This window comes from Chroicocephalus ridibundus, chromosome 2 (genome assembly GCF_963924245.1).
Source record: "Chroicocephalus ridibundus chromosome 2, bChrRid1.1, whole genome shotgun sequence".
NCBI classification, from domain to species: Eukaryota; Metazoa; Chordata; class Aves; order Charadriiformes; family Laridae; genus Chroicocephalus; species Chroicocephalus ridibundus.
In genome coordinates, this window is record NC_086285.1 from 96,984,633 (window position 1) to 97,000,411 (window position 15,779).

At 40.4% G+C, this 15,779-nt stretch overlaps 1 protein-coding gene across 8 annotated transcripts in view; it reads left to right on the top strand.

Moving 5' to 3' along the window:
• FHOD3 (formin homology 2 domain containing 3) overlaps positions 1 to 15,779 on the top strand; it is a 400,221-nt gene that overhangs the window by 367,783 nt on the left and 16,659 nt on the right. For 4 of the 8 annotated variants that reach the window (XM_063326253.1, XM_063326255.1, XM_063326256.1 and 1 more), the window contains 4 exons: positions 746 to 938; positions 6,361 to 6,384; positions 8,977 to 9,148; positions 11,436 to 11,597. In XM_063326253.1, coding sequence (XP_063182323.1) covers positions 746 to 938; positions 6,361 to 6,384; positions 8,977 to 9,148; positions 11,436 to 11,597 — 551 coding nt within the window. Of the gene's footprint in view, positions 1 to 745; positions 939 to 6,360; positions 6,385 to 8,976; positions 9,149 to 11,435; positions 11,598 to 12,388; positions 12,427 to 12,891; positions 14,321 to 15,779 lie in introns of all 8 variants that reach the window. The other 4 variants (XM_063326258.1, XM_063326259.1, XR_010069969.1 and 1 more) reach the window with 3 other exon arrangements.

The following is a 15,779-nucleotide window of genomic DNA, read 5'->3' on the forward strand; positions in this document are numbered from 1 at the left end:
TGCCCTTCAACTATTACTATAGACTTCTCAAAAACGTATCCATGAATTTGCATCTTTCTAGGATTGGGAAGAAATTTTATCATCAGGGATGCAGATGCCATTAAAAGGAATTCTGTACATTTTTGAACATTCAGTGTGCTATTGTAAATCATGCACTATAGAAGCAATAGTAAAAGTTGAAAATAGTGCGAAAACTCTGAATACCACAGAAGCAGTAAAACTGTGAATTGAGAGTATCCCAAACTGAAGTACTTGGTAGATAATATAATTTTATGGTCAGTTTTGTAACCAGAAATTCTTTCCTTCTTGTGTTTGCTAGCCTGTAAATCTGCATTCTTCTTGTCTAGACTTTCCCCAACATCCTAAAAGCCTCTTTGAAGTTGCTTAATACAAATAAATAAGATTGAAACTTAATAAATATTTTTTCTATAACTGAAATGAAATTGGTCATTCACATGCCAAATTAGTCATATAAAGTAGATGGAGTTCCATAAACATCTTATCTCCTGCATCAGCCTGGGAAAGTGGACTGGGATGAAGTTATCATAGACTAGACTTTCATGGTTTTAATTATAAAACATGCCAATGTTATGCGAAGCATCCATGAAAATTGTGTAGCACAGAAGAAGTTATGGGAGCTAATAAAGTAATAAATGGATTCACTGAAATGTGGGTTTTTTTTTTTCCTAGAAACCATCAAGAAAGATTTTATTCCCTTTGCATTTATGAACTCATTGTTTTCCAGGTTTCACTCCTTTTTGTTATTTATGGGCCATCCTCCCTATGCAATACGTGAAGTCAACATCAATAAGTTCTGCAAAATTATTAGCGAATTTGCTCTGGAATACCGCACCACCAGGGAACGAGTTTTGCAGCAAAAACAGAAACGAGCTAACCACAGGGAAAGAAACAAGACCAGGGGGAAAATGATAACAGATGTAAGTGGCAAAATGTATCTCCCACAGCATGGATTTTTAAAACTTTCTTTCATTGAATGTCGTATATGAAGTGTTTTTACTCTCTTATTTTGATTCTTAAGGGATTCTCTTAATAAGAGAGACTCTTCTCTTAGAAGACAAAACTTGCAAGTCCTTGATTGTATATATTTTTTGCTTTATACCAATTTATGGAATGAGAACAAACTGAAATGAAGCATCCAAAAAGAGCATCTCTTTGTGTTGTGCAGACTGTGCCCAAAATCTGTAGAAGACACCAGGAGCTGTGTGTACCTAATCAGCCAAGAATATTAAAAAAAAGAAAGAAAATTAGAAAATTAGGCTCCCAGTTAAGGACATGATTTAAATGATGAACCATTGTAACCATTTAAGTGGTTACAACCGCATTTTAAATTGATTTTTTCCTCCATCTTTGAATAGTCTAATATATAGTCTTTAATCTTAGTATTTTATTTATTTTCATGTAGATAGATATATGCATGCACACACACAGCAACTTTAAAGCATAGAACAGCCGATTTTATAGGAACAGACTACTTTGGGGTTCTGAAAAAATTGAGAAATTTATGTGCACAGTAGATGTTCCCCTGCAAACATTTTGACTGTACACTTGCATACTGATAAAGTAAATGAAAATAAGATTAGTTTTCTCAGCATAGAAAGTTTTTGTCTCCTTGATTTTTTTTATCTTTTTTTTTTTTTTTTATGAGTCGATGTAGGTTGACTCAATCCAAATAAAGTTTTAAGAAGTGCCAGTACTTAATAAAAGTTTCCAGCTGTCTCAGAATCCAAATCTGGAGTCTCGATTAGATGTGAGTAGGTCATTGCATATGAAGCTACCCCTGCCTTTGGCATGGAAATCCCTAAGCTGATTACAGTTTTATGACTCAGGCAACATAGGTCAAAATATATATATGTATTGAGACTGATATAAATTGAGATTGTATTTAAGTCATTGAAGCACAATCATTTGTCGATCTTTCCTGGCAATATTCTCTTTAAATTTGGAAATCTGCCCCATCTAGAGAAAATGTTAAACCTGTATTATTATCTCAAAAGGTTTTCCTTTTGACTTAGCCTCAGGTTAAGGAAGAGGCTCTGATTTTATGCAAAGTCATACAAATTTTCAAAACTACCACTGGGGAACTGAGATCTCTTTCTTCAATTGCTTCTTGGCTTTCCTGCCATATTCTAGAGGAGCTAAAAGATAGCATTAACCAAAGAGATTAGTAAGTTTAAATGTTCGTTTCCTCAGGTAGCTTCAATACTTTTTCCTAGTTTAAACAATACTGAGATGTGAAAGAGTTACTGTTTTACTGCTGTGTGATGTAGTGTTGCTGCATTATCTGTCCAGAAGAACTGGCTGTGGCAGGACACAAAGCTTCTCTACGTCCTGTTCCTGCAGGAAATGCAAGGGGAAAAAGGAAATCTGATCACTGGCAGCTGGGTTCCGGAAGCGGAGAGAAGGAACCCTTTCAGACCAGAAGGCGGCTCAGGGTTGACAGCTAGTGAGTGAGGAGCAGAGACAGGGACAATGTCCATTTTCTGAAAATGTAAGAAAGGAGGCAGCTAGGCATTTCCCTGGAAAACGTATTATTGGAAGAAGTTGTCTTGTTCAGCTCAAGATGGTGTTGAGCTTTAACATTAATTAAATGCCATCTGATAGCTAGTGTTCCACCTAAAAATATCTTGCAGGTCCCCAGAAAGGGAGCATTTTTCGCCTATCACTAATTTACGATGATATAATGGTCCTATTAGCTTAAAAACAAAAAGCCTGCTGGAGTAAAAAAACACATTCTTTAAAATTCCCCTTATAGAGATGTTCTTTAAGGGAGTTATTCATGTGGCCCTATGGTTATTTCAGGACTTACTAAATCTCTTTAACCATGGCCCAGTAATATGGCCTCGTTTACGATTGCAGTAAATTTGATTGCAGTACATGGTAAAACAGAACTAAAGTTGCATCAGACTATTTGTCACAGCTTGCTTCGACAACTTCAAAGTCAGATCTACCTCAAAACAAGTTTCCAAGTCAGCAGGATGGAAGATATTCATGTGTGAAGAATGATGAAAAAGGGGAGTTTTATTGTAGCCTTGTGTTGGCCGTGGTTTGTATCTGGTCTTGATTTTCTTAGTGTTTTATATTTGAAGACATTGGAAAGGGAAGATATATCAGTAATGCATTGACAGTATGCTCAACTAGTTACAAAACGCTGATAGATGAAAATTCAGATCTTGACATTGGAAAGAAACTCTTTGTAGAAAGCAATTCTAATAAGAAGTAGTCATGTGGAATTTTAATTTCTGCTTTTGATGACCTAGAAGGATTGTATGTTTTTTTGATATTATTTCCCTCCCGGTCCTTTTGAAAGTTTCCTCAGATCTCATTTTTATCACCTTACAGTACAGTGCTTTTAGGCAGAAGAAGGAGGATTTTAGCAAAAAAATGGGAAAGGAATAAGCCAGAACCATCCCAGTTCTTAACGAGAAGGCACGTATCTCTTAAACCTTGGTCCCCCCTGCAGACTTGGAAGGCAGAGGGGTGCTGGCTCTTCGCATGGAGAGAGTCTGCTGGCTCTTTGCGTGGAGAACTTGCATCAGCTTCAGCAACTGCTCCCCTGGAGCAGGGCTGAGAAACACGATGGGGAGTATTTCCAGTCTTTCTTTCAACCTTTTACCACAGAGATCTTTAAGTTTATATGTTCTTTAATAGCTGAAGTGGACTGGGCACTGTCCGTTTAAATCTTGGTGAATGTTCTCTGGAAGAGAGAGAAAGATGGGGTGGGGTGGGGGGGAAACAGGGAGTTGCCACAGTTTCACAGGGAAAATTGCCTAGTCTGTGTAACCTTATATCTGGTTTTCGCCAATGATAGCAGTCACTCATTTCAGTCACAGTAAAAATAACAAGCAAGCAAAATAGGGAATAAATGCAATTATGGATAGAAGTCTGAGCTTTTTAATGATTTTTAATAATAGTAGGTAATGTAAGCATCTGTCTCCCAGATTTATGAAGTTCTGGTTTTTATGATACTTAGGAGATTCAATTCCAAAATTGCTATGTAATAGAAATAATATTTTGAAACAGCAAATCCACCACATAGAAATGCTAGCCTAAAGGAAAAATGGGAGGGAGGGAGGGAGAGAGGTATAGAGGGAGGGAAGGAGGGAGATCTCAGATCGTCCTGCAGCATCAAATACTTGATGACAGAAGAATCAAGCAGCCTTTTTTTTTTTTTTTTTTTAATTAACATCTTGTTAGGACGTATTCAGTATAGCAATATTTTTCAAGTGCATTTTGGTAATATTGCATGTTAAAAATTTCCTAATTTAGTAACGTTTCCCAATGCATTTATAATGATGAAAAGAAGAAGGAAAGAAAAGGCAGAATGCACACACCTGGGTGAGACCAAATTCCCCTCATGACACAAAAGTTTGATTTATTTACTTTGCCACGTTGACTCCTGTTGGCAGTATTTGCTGGGGGCAAATGGCGCTCTAGGCATGGAAACACGATGGGGGTGGTGAACTGCTCCTCCTGTGCCCTGGAGTAGCTTTGGGTGTAGAAGGACAGTGGTTCTAGGTGCGAGCCCTCTCCACGCAGAGCAGGAGGAAGGGAAATGGTAATGCCCAGTGCATTGGCGATGAGCAAAGTCAGAGGGGAGCATGTTGCCCTTAACCTACGTCTACAGCAAATCACTTTTAGCTAGATTAAATGGGCAGGAGGGCCAGCAGCTGGGACTTTCCCTGCAAAAATCTGTCATGATATAAAGTAATAATATGATACTCTTTTGGTTGGAGCATACTCTTTGTGATGTATATACTCTGCTTTTTCACCTTTCCTTCAGTGCCTTTTGCCTATTCTGTAGCTTACTTTGCTTTCCTCCCGCCTTTTATTTATTAGATAGATGTAAATATGGATTAGAATACAAGTATGTTCTTGCTTCCCCTTCTTCTCCATTCTGTTTCTTATTCATGCCAAAAAGTGAACAGTGGCCTTCAGAAGAATTGCTTACGGTGTGACTCCCTGCCCCCCAGGGGATGGAATAAAGCAAATGGATCTTTTCATAATGTAAAGGGAACATACCTGCCGAGGTTCCTCTGCAAAACATCTGCCTGCATTTCTGTCAGTGCCTCTGTGTCCAAAGAAAAATAAGCATCTCACTCTTTGAATAAAACATACCCTTAAAAAGTAATGTTAATGTGCTGCTCAGCACTCTCACAGCTAATCTTCTTATGGAGACTGTGCTGAAACTAAGCTGAGGGCCAAAGTAAATCAGGCTTTCTTTTTTAATGATGAATGTTTCTGGAACAGAATGTATCAATCCCAGACAGAAATCATAGCTGAGATGGAGATAAGGTCAAAAATATGTATTAGTAAAACTAGGGAGGGAATCAGAATTGGTGGAGTTCTTCTTCTGAAAAACAAAACAAAACCCACAAATAAAAAAGATGCATTGAATTTCTAGGCTGTGTCTGCCCTTTATAAGCAATCAAACTGAAAATTATGGAAACAAAGAGCCCAGATACTTGAGAAACTGTGGTTTACTTTGGGAACCTTCCATGTGGGGCATCTCTACAACCCAATAAAGAATTCCCCAGGCATTTGGGAACACAGCTCTAAATATTTTGCTAATTCCCTGTAAATCCCCACATTTAAGAGCACTCTATACACCATAATATTTTGATACAGCCTCTGCTTTTAATGTTGTGTAACTGTCAAGATAGTTTTACATGCCTGCTGTCGCAGAGGGTGAAAGCCCTGAATGACCAAGGATAATTGCGTCTCTCTAATTTCCAGGGTCTGATATCGGGCAGCTACTGAAGAACTTTAAGCATTTATGCAAAGGCTACTCGGCATTTGATTTTAGTGGTCTGTTAAATTGGAACTTGAAGTTGAAAAGCCCCAGCTTAAAAAAGGAATTAAAGCAAGCACTTGAGCGTAGAGGAAAGGAATTGCCAAGAAGCTGACCTCTGCGCTGGGAGAAAGAGCAGCCAGGACCTCCCTGTGCTGAACAGATCTGGAAAAAGGAGAGAGAGTCCTTCCTAGTGCTCTCAGTTTCCACAGGGCAAAAAGTGGGCAAGCAACCGCGTGACTCAAGGGAGAGAGACAGGATGGGTATGGGGTACTTTCAGTTCATAATTTCTCTAAGAAAAATCTGGAAATTTTGATATACCCTACTGCAGGTGACAGTCTGTTCTGTGTACAATTAACTGGAGGAAAAAAAAGAAAGCAAGTTGATAGTCTAAGGAATTAATTCCTTATACGCTTTGTATTTTTATGTCCTCCTGTAATTGCATAAACAGTACCATGGTTACCTCTTACTCCGTTGTGGTTTGACCATACTGTCTTTCCTAAATCTTGCTGTTTGTCCTTCTCCACCCTGTCCTCTGTTTCTGGTGGCAGACCGATGAAGAAGAGGATGTTGAGGTATGGTTCTCTGAAAGAGCATGTCATTCCCATGTCCCCTGTGTGCTGTGGCATCTAATTTCTAACTCAGTATGGACTGCTCACCTCCATCTCCTCAACTGGAACTATGAACCATGACATTTTTCTCATAGCTTTTTCGTGCAATCATAAGAATGCATTTGTACAGTCAGCTTTAACCATATGCGTACCTGCTCTCTCAAATAAGCATATCCTGATCTGAGGCCTTAATAATTTTAAGTTTCTTCATTTCTTTTCCTTAATGTCTGTTTACTAAACTGCAAAGTATCCCCACTACCCAGAACATCAGTGCTCTGAATGTTATGGGGATCATCAGTTACCTTGGGCTACGGATTACCATGATGATTTCACAGTCATTATTAAGCTGTGCAAGTCCAAATGGTATTATTTTATAAAGCGTTCAAAAGCATTGGGATCTAGGGATGCAAAGCAAATTGTAATGGTTCTCCTTGCTGTATGAATTGTGAGTAAGATATTTCAGTCACCACAGAGGTGAGACATGGCGTACTTCACATATTTATCATAAAGTGCTCCTGAATGTGATGTTGAAAATAAATAAGGAGTGAATAAGTAATTTAAAAACTATAATGCACTAGTTATATTCATAATAAAACAATTTATTGGTTTGAGGAGCATCTATTATGCAATGCATTTTTTGGTCAGCATTGGGGCTTTCTTCAATTTGCTGAACATAAACAATGTGGCTTAATGCTCACTGTTTCATAATGGCCGTCATTTGCTCAAGAAGCTGGGGTTTGGCCATTTATCTACAGCAACATCTGACAATTAAGGAAGTGAAATAAAACTTCTGGCAATACAGCTTCTCCCTGTATCGCTTGGGGCGCAGAAAGAAAATTACATGAATTAGTGTGTTTATGCCAACATTTAACTAACCTGTGTGACTGGTAACTAACAGTTATGTGAAGACTTTATCCTTTGTGTTTTTCTGAGGTGGTATTGATTAGCTCTGCAACCTTCCGTGTGTAAGAGAGTATTATTAATCCAAAATGGCATGCACTTTCATAGAAGGTTCTTTCTAATGTTTTTGTGTCTTTTAATTTCACATCTGAAACTCTAGCACTTGCACACTTTCCACATCAAAATGTTGCAAGCTCATATTTTAACAAGAAAACAAATTTCCCACTATCAAAAATGAATCTCACACTGGTATATTTAGCTCAGTGCCTTGTAGGGATTATTGGTTTGCTACTTAGTTTAACTTGCTGTCCTACCCCGAAAAGTCATTATGTTAAAATAGAATCATCCTGTCATTGATGTACAGATTAAATATTTTCATTTTGCATTCTTGACAGTCCCAGGGACTTGATCAAAGCTCTGAAAGTAGGGCCCCAGTCTTTTCTTCCAATTTACCATTTTCTGACAGAACGGCTCTGCAGGTTTGCATCCATTTAACTGACTGGCTCAATACCATCAAGTGAATAATTAATGCTGTTTATTGTGGAAAGGAAGAAGAGAATGCAGCACACCTTCTTTCATCTGTGCTGAACTGGTAGGAGTAAGAAAGATTAAAAGGAAAACATATTTCAGTTTTTGATGTGGACTGATATGACTCAAAATACCGAGGGATGTTATTATCTGTTGATGCCTGTTTGCTGTTGACAGAACCTGTCTTTCCTGCAGCCAGGACTGTATTTTAAATGTATTTTAGCCTTTCTGTAGATAAGAGCAGCGGAACGAATACCAGCATAGGCAGAGGCTGGGAAAGGAGAGCAGCCCAGCAATGCAAGCTCTTCTCCTTAGAAATTATCCGTTTCTGATGGTTTTGTCCGTTTCTAGACGGCTGTTTTCAGTAACCGTAGGAGCTGCTGCATCCCGGCGCGCTGCGAGCCCAGCTAATGTAGCCGCTGTTGTTAACGTAGTCGTGGTGACAGGGAATCACACGGGGGGAGGCGGGGAAGCAGAGGGCAGATTCCTAAATCTCTTGTAAGGTTTTGTTTGTTCTTCTAGCTGCTGACTGCAGTTTTTGTGTCTTGGCCATGAAATAATTTGGCTGGGTGTTTTGGGACCGGGGATTTTTTTAGCATTACTGGTTATGTATTTTAAGGTTACTTGTAGGTATTTGTGTTTTAGACCGGTTTGAGAGTTTTCTGTGCAGCAATGCAGAGGGGCGAGAGGGAAAGGTCTCTTCTTCCTAGACTACTCTCCCAGTTTTGCCTTATTACTGAAAGGTGACGGTACAGGAAAAAACAATTTCTTCTTTGTATCGGGTCTTGTGCTGTCTCGCTCAGTGTCACACCTGACCCTGGATCGGGCCCAGCCTGGGTGGAAGGTTTCAAAGCAAGCTTTGTACCTTCTACTCTCCAACAGAAGGTCAAAATTAGAAACCTTATAATGCTTTTTCCTCTGATTTTGTCTGCTGCTCCCTGCTGTGGCCCTGTTTCCAGTTTATTTCTGCTCAGGGTGCATGCTGTGGGAGAGGAGCAGCTGTTGCCTGGCTCTTTTGGGAATATCTGCCCTCCCAACCAGCCCGAGAGGACACTTCCCTCCTTGCAATTCCCAGTCTAGCAAATTCCCATTTGCTGTTCAAACAACAGATCCGTTTTCCTCCCGCAGTCTGGCAAGTTCTCCAGCAGCTCGCCCCCCTGCCAGAGCCAGCCCCAGGGGCTGCAGTATGCCGAGGACGCTGCGGAGCACGAGAACATGAAGGCCGTGCTGAAGACCTCCTCCGTCGGCGGGGAAAGCACCACGGCGCTCGGGGTCCGCACTCGAAGCCGGGCCAGCCGAGGTAAGTGCCAGCGGCTTCCTTTTGGCCATGGTTCTTGTGGTCTGGTAGCCACATAGTGGCCCAAATGCGTGTTGTGGCCCCCTTGCATAGTGCTTGCAGTAGAAAGGGTTGAAGGGGAAGGAAAAACCCAGTGGTTTTTCCACGCTGGAAGTGGTGTTTTGGAGCACAGGGATGTAGGAGAATTTGCCTGAAGTTTTAACACATGGATCGCAGACGAAGTAGTGCTGGGGGCATTAGGAGTACAAGCCTGCAGAAATTCGGACCTCCTCCTCCCACCCCCGTCAACGTGGCTGCACACTAACACCTCAATTTTTATTCCTGTTGTGAAGGCAAAGTGAGGGATCCATGTTTTTATTTTTATTTTCAACAGAAGTAAGTAGAAAGCAGCAATTCAAATAGAAGTGAAAGGGCCTTGCAGTGTTTTAAGAATGGCTGGGGAGAGGAAAAGGGGCAGGAGAAAGATGGTGAATCTCCTAACCACCTCCCTAATAAACTGCAAAGGTAGTGGATTAAGTGGAGCCTAAGAGCATAAAAAGCTGCAGTGGGCAGCCCCGCATCTCCTTGCTGTCCTGACAGATAGCTCTTTCTCCGAGGTCCACGGTGCTCTGCTGTTTCCAAATGTCAGTGCGGGTGATTTCTGAAAGCTAACAGGGAGGAAATGAAAACCTGACCTAATCTGCCGATTCCAGCACCTGATACTCTGACAGAAGAGCTCACTGGTACAGCCGTTCTTGGCAATGAGATTGCCTTGTTTTTTGTCCAAGACATGATTCACTGGTACACCTCTTCATTTATGCGGCCACTAAACCACTTCCCTTTAAGCTAAATCATTTTACAGATGCTGGGTTCACCATTTTTTTTTCTTTCGTCTTCCCCTCACCCCCTCCCATACACGTGATACCTGGAAGATGGTTTTGGAGTAAAGAGGATGCACCAAAATTGAAATCTTCAGTTTTCTGTTCTTTTCCCTCACATCTGAATACCTTACACTTTCTTGGTTCTTTTTTGATACCACTGACAGAACATCCAGAGCATCCACCACTAGGTCTGCGTGTGTGAGGTTTATTAAGGCTTGAAACCATGACCCTGTCTAATTTGGAGCTTTCACAGACCCAATTTAAGAAGCAAGTCAACTAGCTAAAGTACAAAGATGAAATAATTCAAGCTGCACTGCAGCAACCTGAGTAGCCGAAGTAATCCATTGAATGCTAACGAGCAGTATGTCCTGATAATGGGAGTCAGCTTGTGTTCCCCTGAAGAACAGCAGAGGCAGAGGATGGGTGAGCCAGACAGAAGCTTGTCAGGAGCACTATCATCATGCAACTGCTTTTGACAAGAGCCAGGAGAGAAGCCGCAGAGCAAAGTGCTAATCAAAGCTGTTGTTTATTGACGTCGGGGACGTGATACAGAGTGGCCTCACCTGTGAATTCTTAGCCGCTTGCAATTCTACTACACCCGCTCTTTTGCAAAGCTCGCTGTCGGTGTTCTCGCTGCACAGTAGCGTTCAAATTATTCAAAACCAAAAAGCACACAGAACAGTAGTCTGTAGTGGAGGAACAGAGAGGTGTGCCTGACACAGCTCTGTGGAGTAAGAATTGCCAGAGCCTTGGGTTCGGAGACATGGCTTACTTGTTTGTTTGTGGTTTTAACCAAAATTGCCTATTTAGCTTTTCAGCTTGCCAGCGACTCTTGCTTTTCTGCTCATAATAGAGCACACGGAGCTGTGCCAGGACATATACAGCTTTGTGATGAGAAGGTGAATTCTTCATTGTGAAAAGGACAAGAAGACATGTCAAACCACATTTTTTGCCCTTTCCAAGTCTTCTTTGCACTAAGCTGTGATACAGATGCTTGGAAACGGATTCGTTCTCTCTTTTGGTACAAAGGACCTGTCTTGCTGATTTGCATCAATTGCCATGTCTTCTAGTCTCTGTGTAATAGGAACAGAGGGAAACATGGTCACACAACACTCCAGCAATCCTTGGCTTATAGACAGTCCCTAGCAGACATTTGCCAGTTGCATGGTTAAGGATAAGACTCTGAGGCTGAAGGGAATAGAAAGTTATAATTGCATTTGCGCTCTCGGGTCTCTGCTGATACAGCAGAGAGTCTAGGGTATTATTTTGAAATATTCTCCATTAGGCAGAGTCTTCTACTTTGGCCAATTTGAAATAGCAATGAATGAACTGTCTGTTGTAATTTCCAAAAAAAACGCAACTGCAAAACCAAAGTGATGCAAGAGACTTCGGTCCTCTTTTCCCTCAGTTCGTTTGTTGGGCTTTTTCAGGCCGTATCGGTTCGTGGAACGCTGGCAACGACGATTCACCTAATGCAACAGATGATGCAGCAGATGAGATCATGGATCGCATTGTAAAGTCCGCCACCCAAGTGCCAAGCCAGCGAGCGGTGCCTAGAGAGAGGAAGCGGTCACGAGCAAATAGGAAGTCATGTGAGTATATGGCTATTAAATTTCTCAAAATAAGCAAGTGTGCAAATATTTATGTATATCAGTGTAGGAGCCAGGCCTTTAGTATGCAGACATGCATTGGTAGTTCATAGTAGCTTGAGTGTATACTGACTGATTGGTGTACCTTGCTCTTACTGTGATTTAAACGATGTATGCAGTGGATGACACTGTCTTCTACGGAAGTTGAAACGTCCTTGTCAGTAAGAGAAGAAGAATGTTTTATGGTGCTTTATGGCTTCTCTGATGACAGTACTTATTCATAACTAGAGAAGTCAGATCAAGACCTCAAATGGAGACTGTGAAGATACTGTGAACTGGCATGAAGATTAATAGCTGTATCTGTAGCTGAATATGTTCATAAAGCAAAAAGTAGTTTGAGAGATTTCACCTCTTAAAATCTTTCTCTCGTGTGCTGTGGACCATCCTTCCACAGTCCTGAAAACAAAATGTCTATTGCTGCTTGGCTGCGAAGTGGTTAGAGGAGCTTAACTTCCACTGGGAAGAAAAGGTAGCACATTTATAAGGTGGTCTTTCAATGGTGTAGTGTGGCCGCAGGGCTGAGCTGCAGCACCCGAGTTTGAGCAATTTGATTTTACGCTTTATTAAATACAGTGTTTAAGAGGTGATGACCTTTGTAGTTCTTTTTTTCCTTATGTGCAGAGACTACTGTGATTACTGTGAGAAGGATAAGTACCCAAAGAACATAAGATTTTAGTGTTTAATGTCATTCACCATATGTGGCTTTTTGACTACCTTTCCATCCATCTTTTTAGCTTTTCTGGGAAGTTAGGACAAAGAGGAGACAACAACAGTGAGTGAAAAAACACACAGATTTTTGGTTTTTGTGGAATTGTTCTAACATAGTGGGTGATCAAAAACATTCCGTATAAGCAGTGATTGCTATAAACTAGCATGTGCTGAAAGCATATTCACTTTCCCCAACATGCTATGAAAGGGACTTCTGCATGTGGACGCTCTGGTTAGATGAGCCAGGCTCTAAGCAAAGAAAATGAGCTGACACTGGATTGTCTGTCTTACTTTCCGTCATACACTCTGCCGTACCTCTTTGTGGCATCACCTTCTGCTGCTACCCACTTCCCCCCACGGTTCTGGTGTTCTGCAGGTGCTGACTGCCCTCGTTGGCTTGTGCATATCAAATAAACCTCCTGTATGTTTGCCTATTTCCATGGTTTATCCCATGCTAAAATATTTCCTCTCTTAGCAACACTATGTTCATGCACACACACCAAAAAGTCTTATTTCTGCTTTTTACCAGGTACCTTTTTCCCAAGGAAGCACTTGCGGCAGGAAAAAAAAAAGCCAAAACAAAACAGGATAATGATAATAAAAATACTATCTATTTTTCCATGGAGCTGGCTTTTCTATTCAGTAAAAACATTAACAGGGATTAAGCATTCAGTAAATGTTTAGGCTAGGACTGATTTCCATTGTAATTAATCATGATAGAACCCAGTTCCTTTGTTTGTTTGCTCTTCAAGATCTGGATGAGGCTCGTAAGTGGATTAAAAGGCAGTTTCAAAACAAACATAAAGTTCAGCAGTTTAGCGTGACTTTCAGCTGACACGATGAAAGAAAGTGTGAAAGGAGAATATCTTAACTGAGCTGTTTCACTCTGATAGATATTCAGTATACCTGGATGATGAGTAAACGAAGTAGTTTAGCTGTAAAATACACTCAGCTGGACTGATAATGTGCCACCTCCAGGAAATGAACAGTGGCCGGCTCTTTTCAATGCATGATGTGAGTTCAACGAGCAGAAGATCTTCCAGGCAGAAATATAACTCGGGTTCTCCATAAACATATTAAAAAGTAGATTTCTAGGCATAATTCAAGGATCTAGATTAACAGACGCTATGATATTTATTATCTGCAGAGATAATAAAGAGACCCTATTATCTGGTGGGTTTGATTCACCACCTTCAATCTTCAGGCTCCCATACACATTCTTTAGCTTTTACCATCAGCTTGGTATTCAATCTGCTCGTGGACATCAAAGCAAAACGCGGTTGAAAGGAATGATTTTCACTGTGCATTATGTTGCGTATGTCTCACTGCTTTCAGTGCAGAACTGAAAATCTTGTCAGGCTTACTTAGCAATCAGCAACGATTTTACTGAACCTGAGCTGAGATACATGTTTTTAGCAAAATCAGAAACCCAAAAGAGGTATATGCAGTTGCACTGTAAAATTTCCTGTGGTTCAGGTAGAAGATTCTCATGGGCAACAGATTTTTTTTCCATTAAAAAAAGACGGAAAAATGTGAAGTGAAAACAAGTGATACTCGAGTCGTTTATAACTAGGGGAAAACAGAAACAGGGATATAGAAAAGGTTAAATTAAATTCAAGAAATAGTTATACAGGAAAATGAGATATTTGACATGTTCATTTGAACCGTTTTAGCTCTTGCAATTGTTGAGCAGCGGAGCTGTGTCTGGTATGCAGAGAGCTTAGATCTTAATGACGTAGAAGAGTTTGAACTCAGAGCAATCAGCAGAACCATAAATTGGGAGGAGAAATAAGGCAGTGAGTCATCCAACAAAAGACAGATGGAAGCGTCTGTATCTGTTGGTTGAAGATACGAGGGGTCACTGATAAATCCAGATATGACTGAAGTCAACTGAGACCTAGTAGGGAGGAATTTGTTCCGTGGGAGATGAAGTGGACTACAGAAAGCTAAGGCACCTGGTAAGTGTATAACAACTCAGTTCCTGTGATGATCTGCAGAGAGACAACTTAATTCTGTGCTAGACCTTTACACAGTGGAGGTTTTTAATGATAAAATTAGACATTTAAAAGTACAGTAATGAACTGTAAGTCATTGCCTCGTGATGGCTGTTCAGAGATCTGCCTACAGGACATACTGGAGTGGTGTTATATATGAGAAAATAACATTGCAGTTGTATTTGTTCATTAGAAACCTCACCAGAAAGCCACAGTATTGAATTAGACACAAAAACTGAAATGCTCTGTCACCGCTTCAGCTTCAAGGGAAGTTGCCATGGGAAGCTTCTGCGGTCTTTTTCTCTCAGATGTCCTTCTTCTGTGTGTCAATAACAGACCTCAGCCTCTAGAGATGTCAGTTCAGCATATTTTAAAAGCATAAAATACAAATTAGGTTGAAAATATACTGTTTCTGATCTTGAAGGCTGAGGGCAGCTTTCTGTGAGAAAGGTTTTTGTAACATTATGCGGAGCTGTTCAACTTAGTAAAGAAATAAAATATAATATACTTAGGATTATCTGGTTGTCCCATAAGGTTAGGATGACCTTCACAAATGATGCCATAACAAACAATGAGTGCAAAGGAAAACTGGGATAAGGAAGTTGTAAGAATCACTCTATTTGATAGTCCAAATTCCAATGAATACAATTGCTGAAGTTAATTTCATCAGCTTACAGAACAGTATTACAGGCATGGCACCAGTAGATTTGGGGAAATAAAAATTAAACTCTCTGTATGAGATACCACTGAGATTTCAAAAAAGAGTCAAGAAAGGAAGTTATTTAATACAGAGAGATGAATTAAAAAAAATCATATAAGGTAGATAAGCAGAGTATGCTGTGAAGATTACAAGAAGTGAGGTAAGAGAAGAAATTATTTGAAGAAGAATAGGGCTGCTTAGAAAATCCTGTTACTAAAAGAGACTTTCACACCATGATGAAGCAGCCTATGCCAATTGCTTCAAATTGGAGGAGAAAAATAGGTCTTATAGCCACGGCAGCTTTGAGGCAACAGAAGACACGTAAAGACTAGCAGTATCATCTATAAGATAAAAATTTTACTTAAGTACATTTAATTAAAGTCCATAATAGACGAATAGGAAGATAATGCTATTTTTCATCTTGTCCCGGCTGTTTATTTGAGGCATCCATCCCCTAACATAAAATCAATTCTACTGGGATTAGACTCTTAACAGAGGTGCCATCTCTCTCTCGGTCTCATTGAACTGAATGGATCTGTCTCACGGTAATGATGTGATTCCCATGAGTCAGCATCACGAGAAGGCATACTCCGGTTTAATAATCGTGAATAAGCATCTGGAAGGTATTCACACTAATTCTGGCATACGCAGAGCAATACTTGGAAACGTTGAGCCAAACAGGATTGATTCCTGACCTCTGTGAATGGCGTGGCAGGGCTCTGA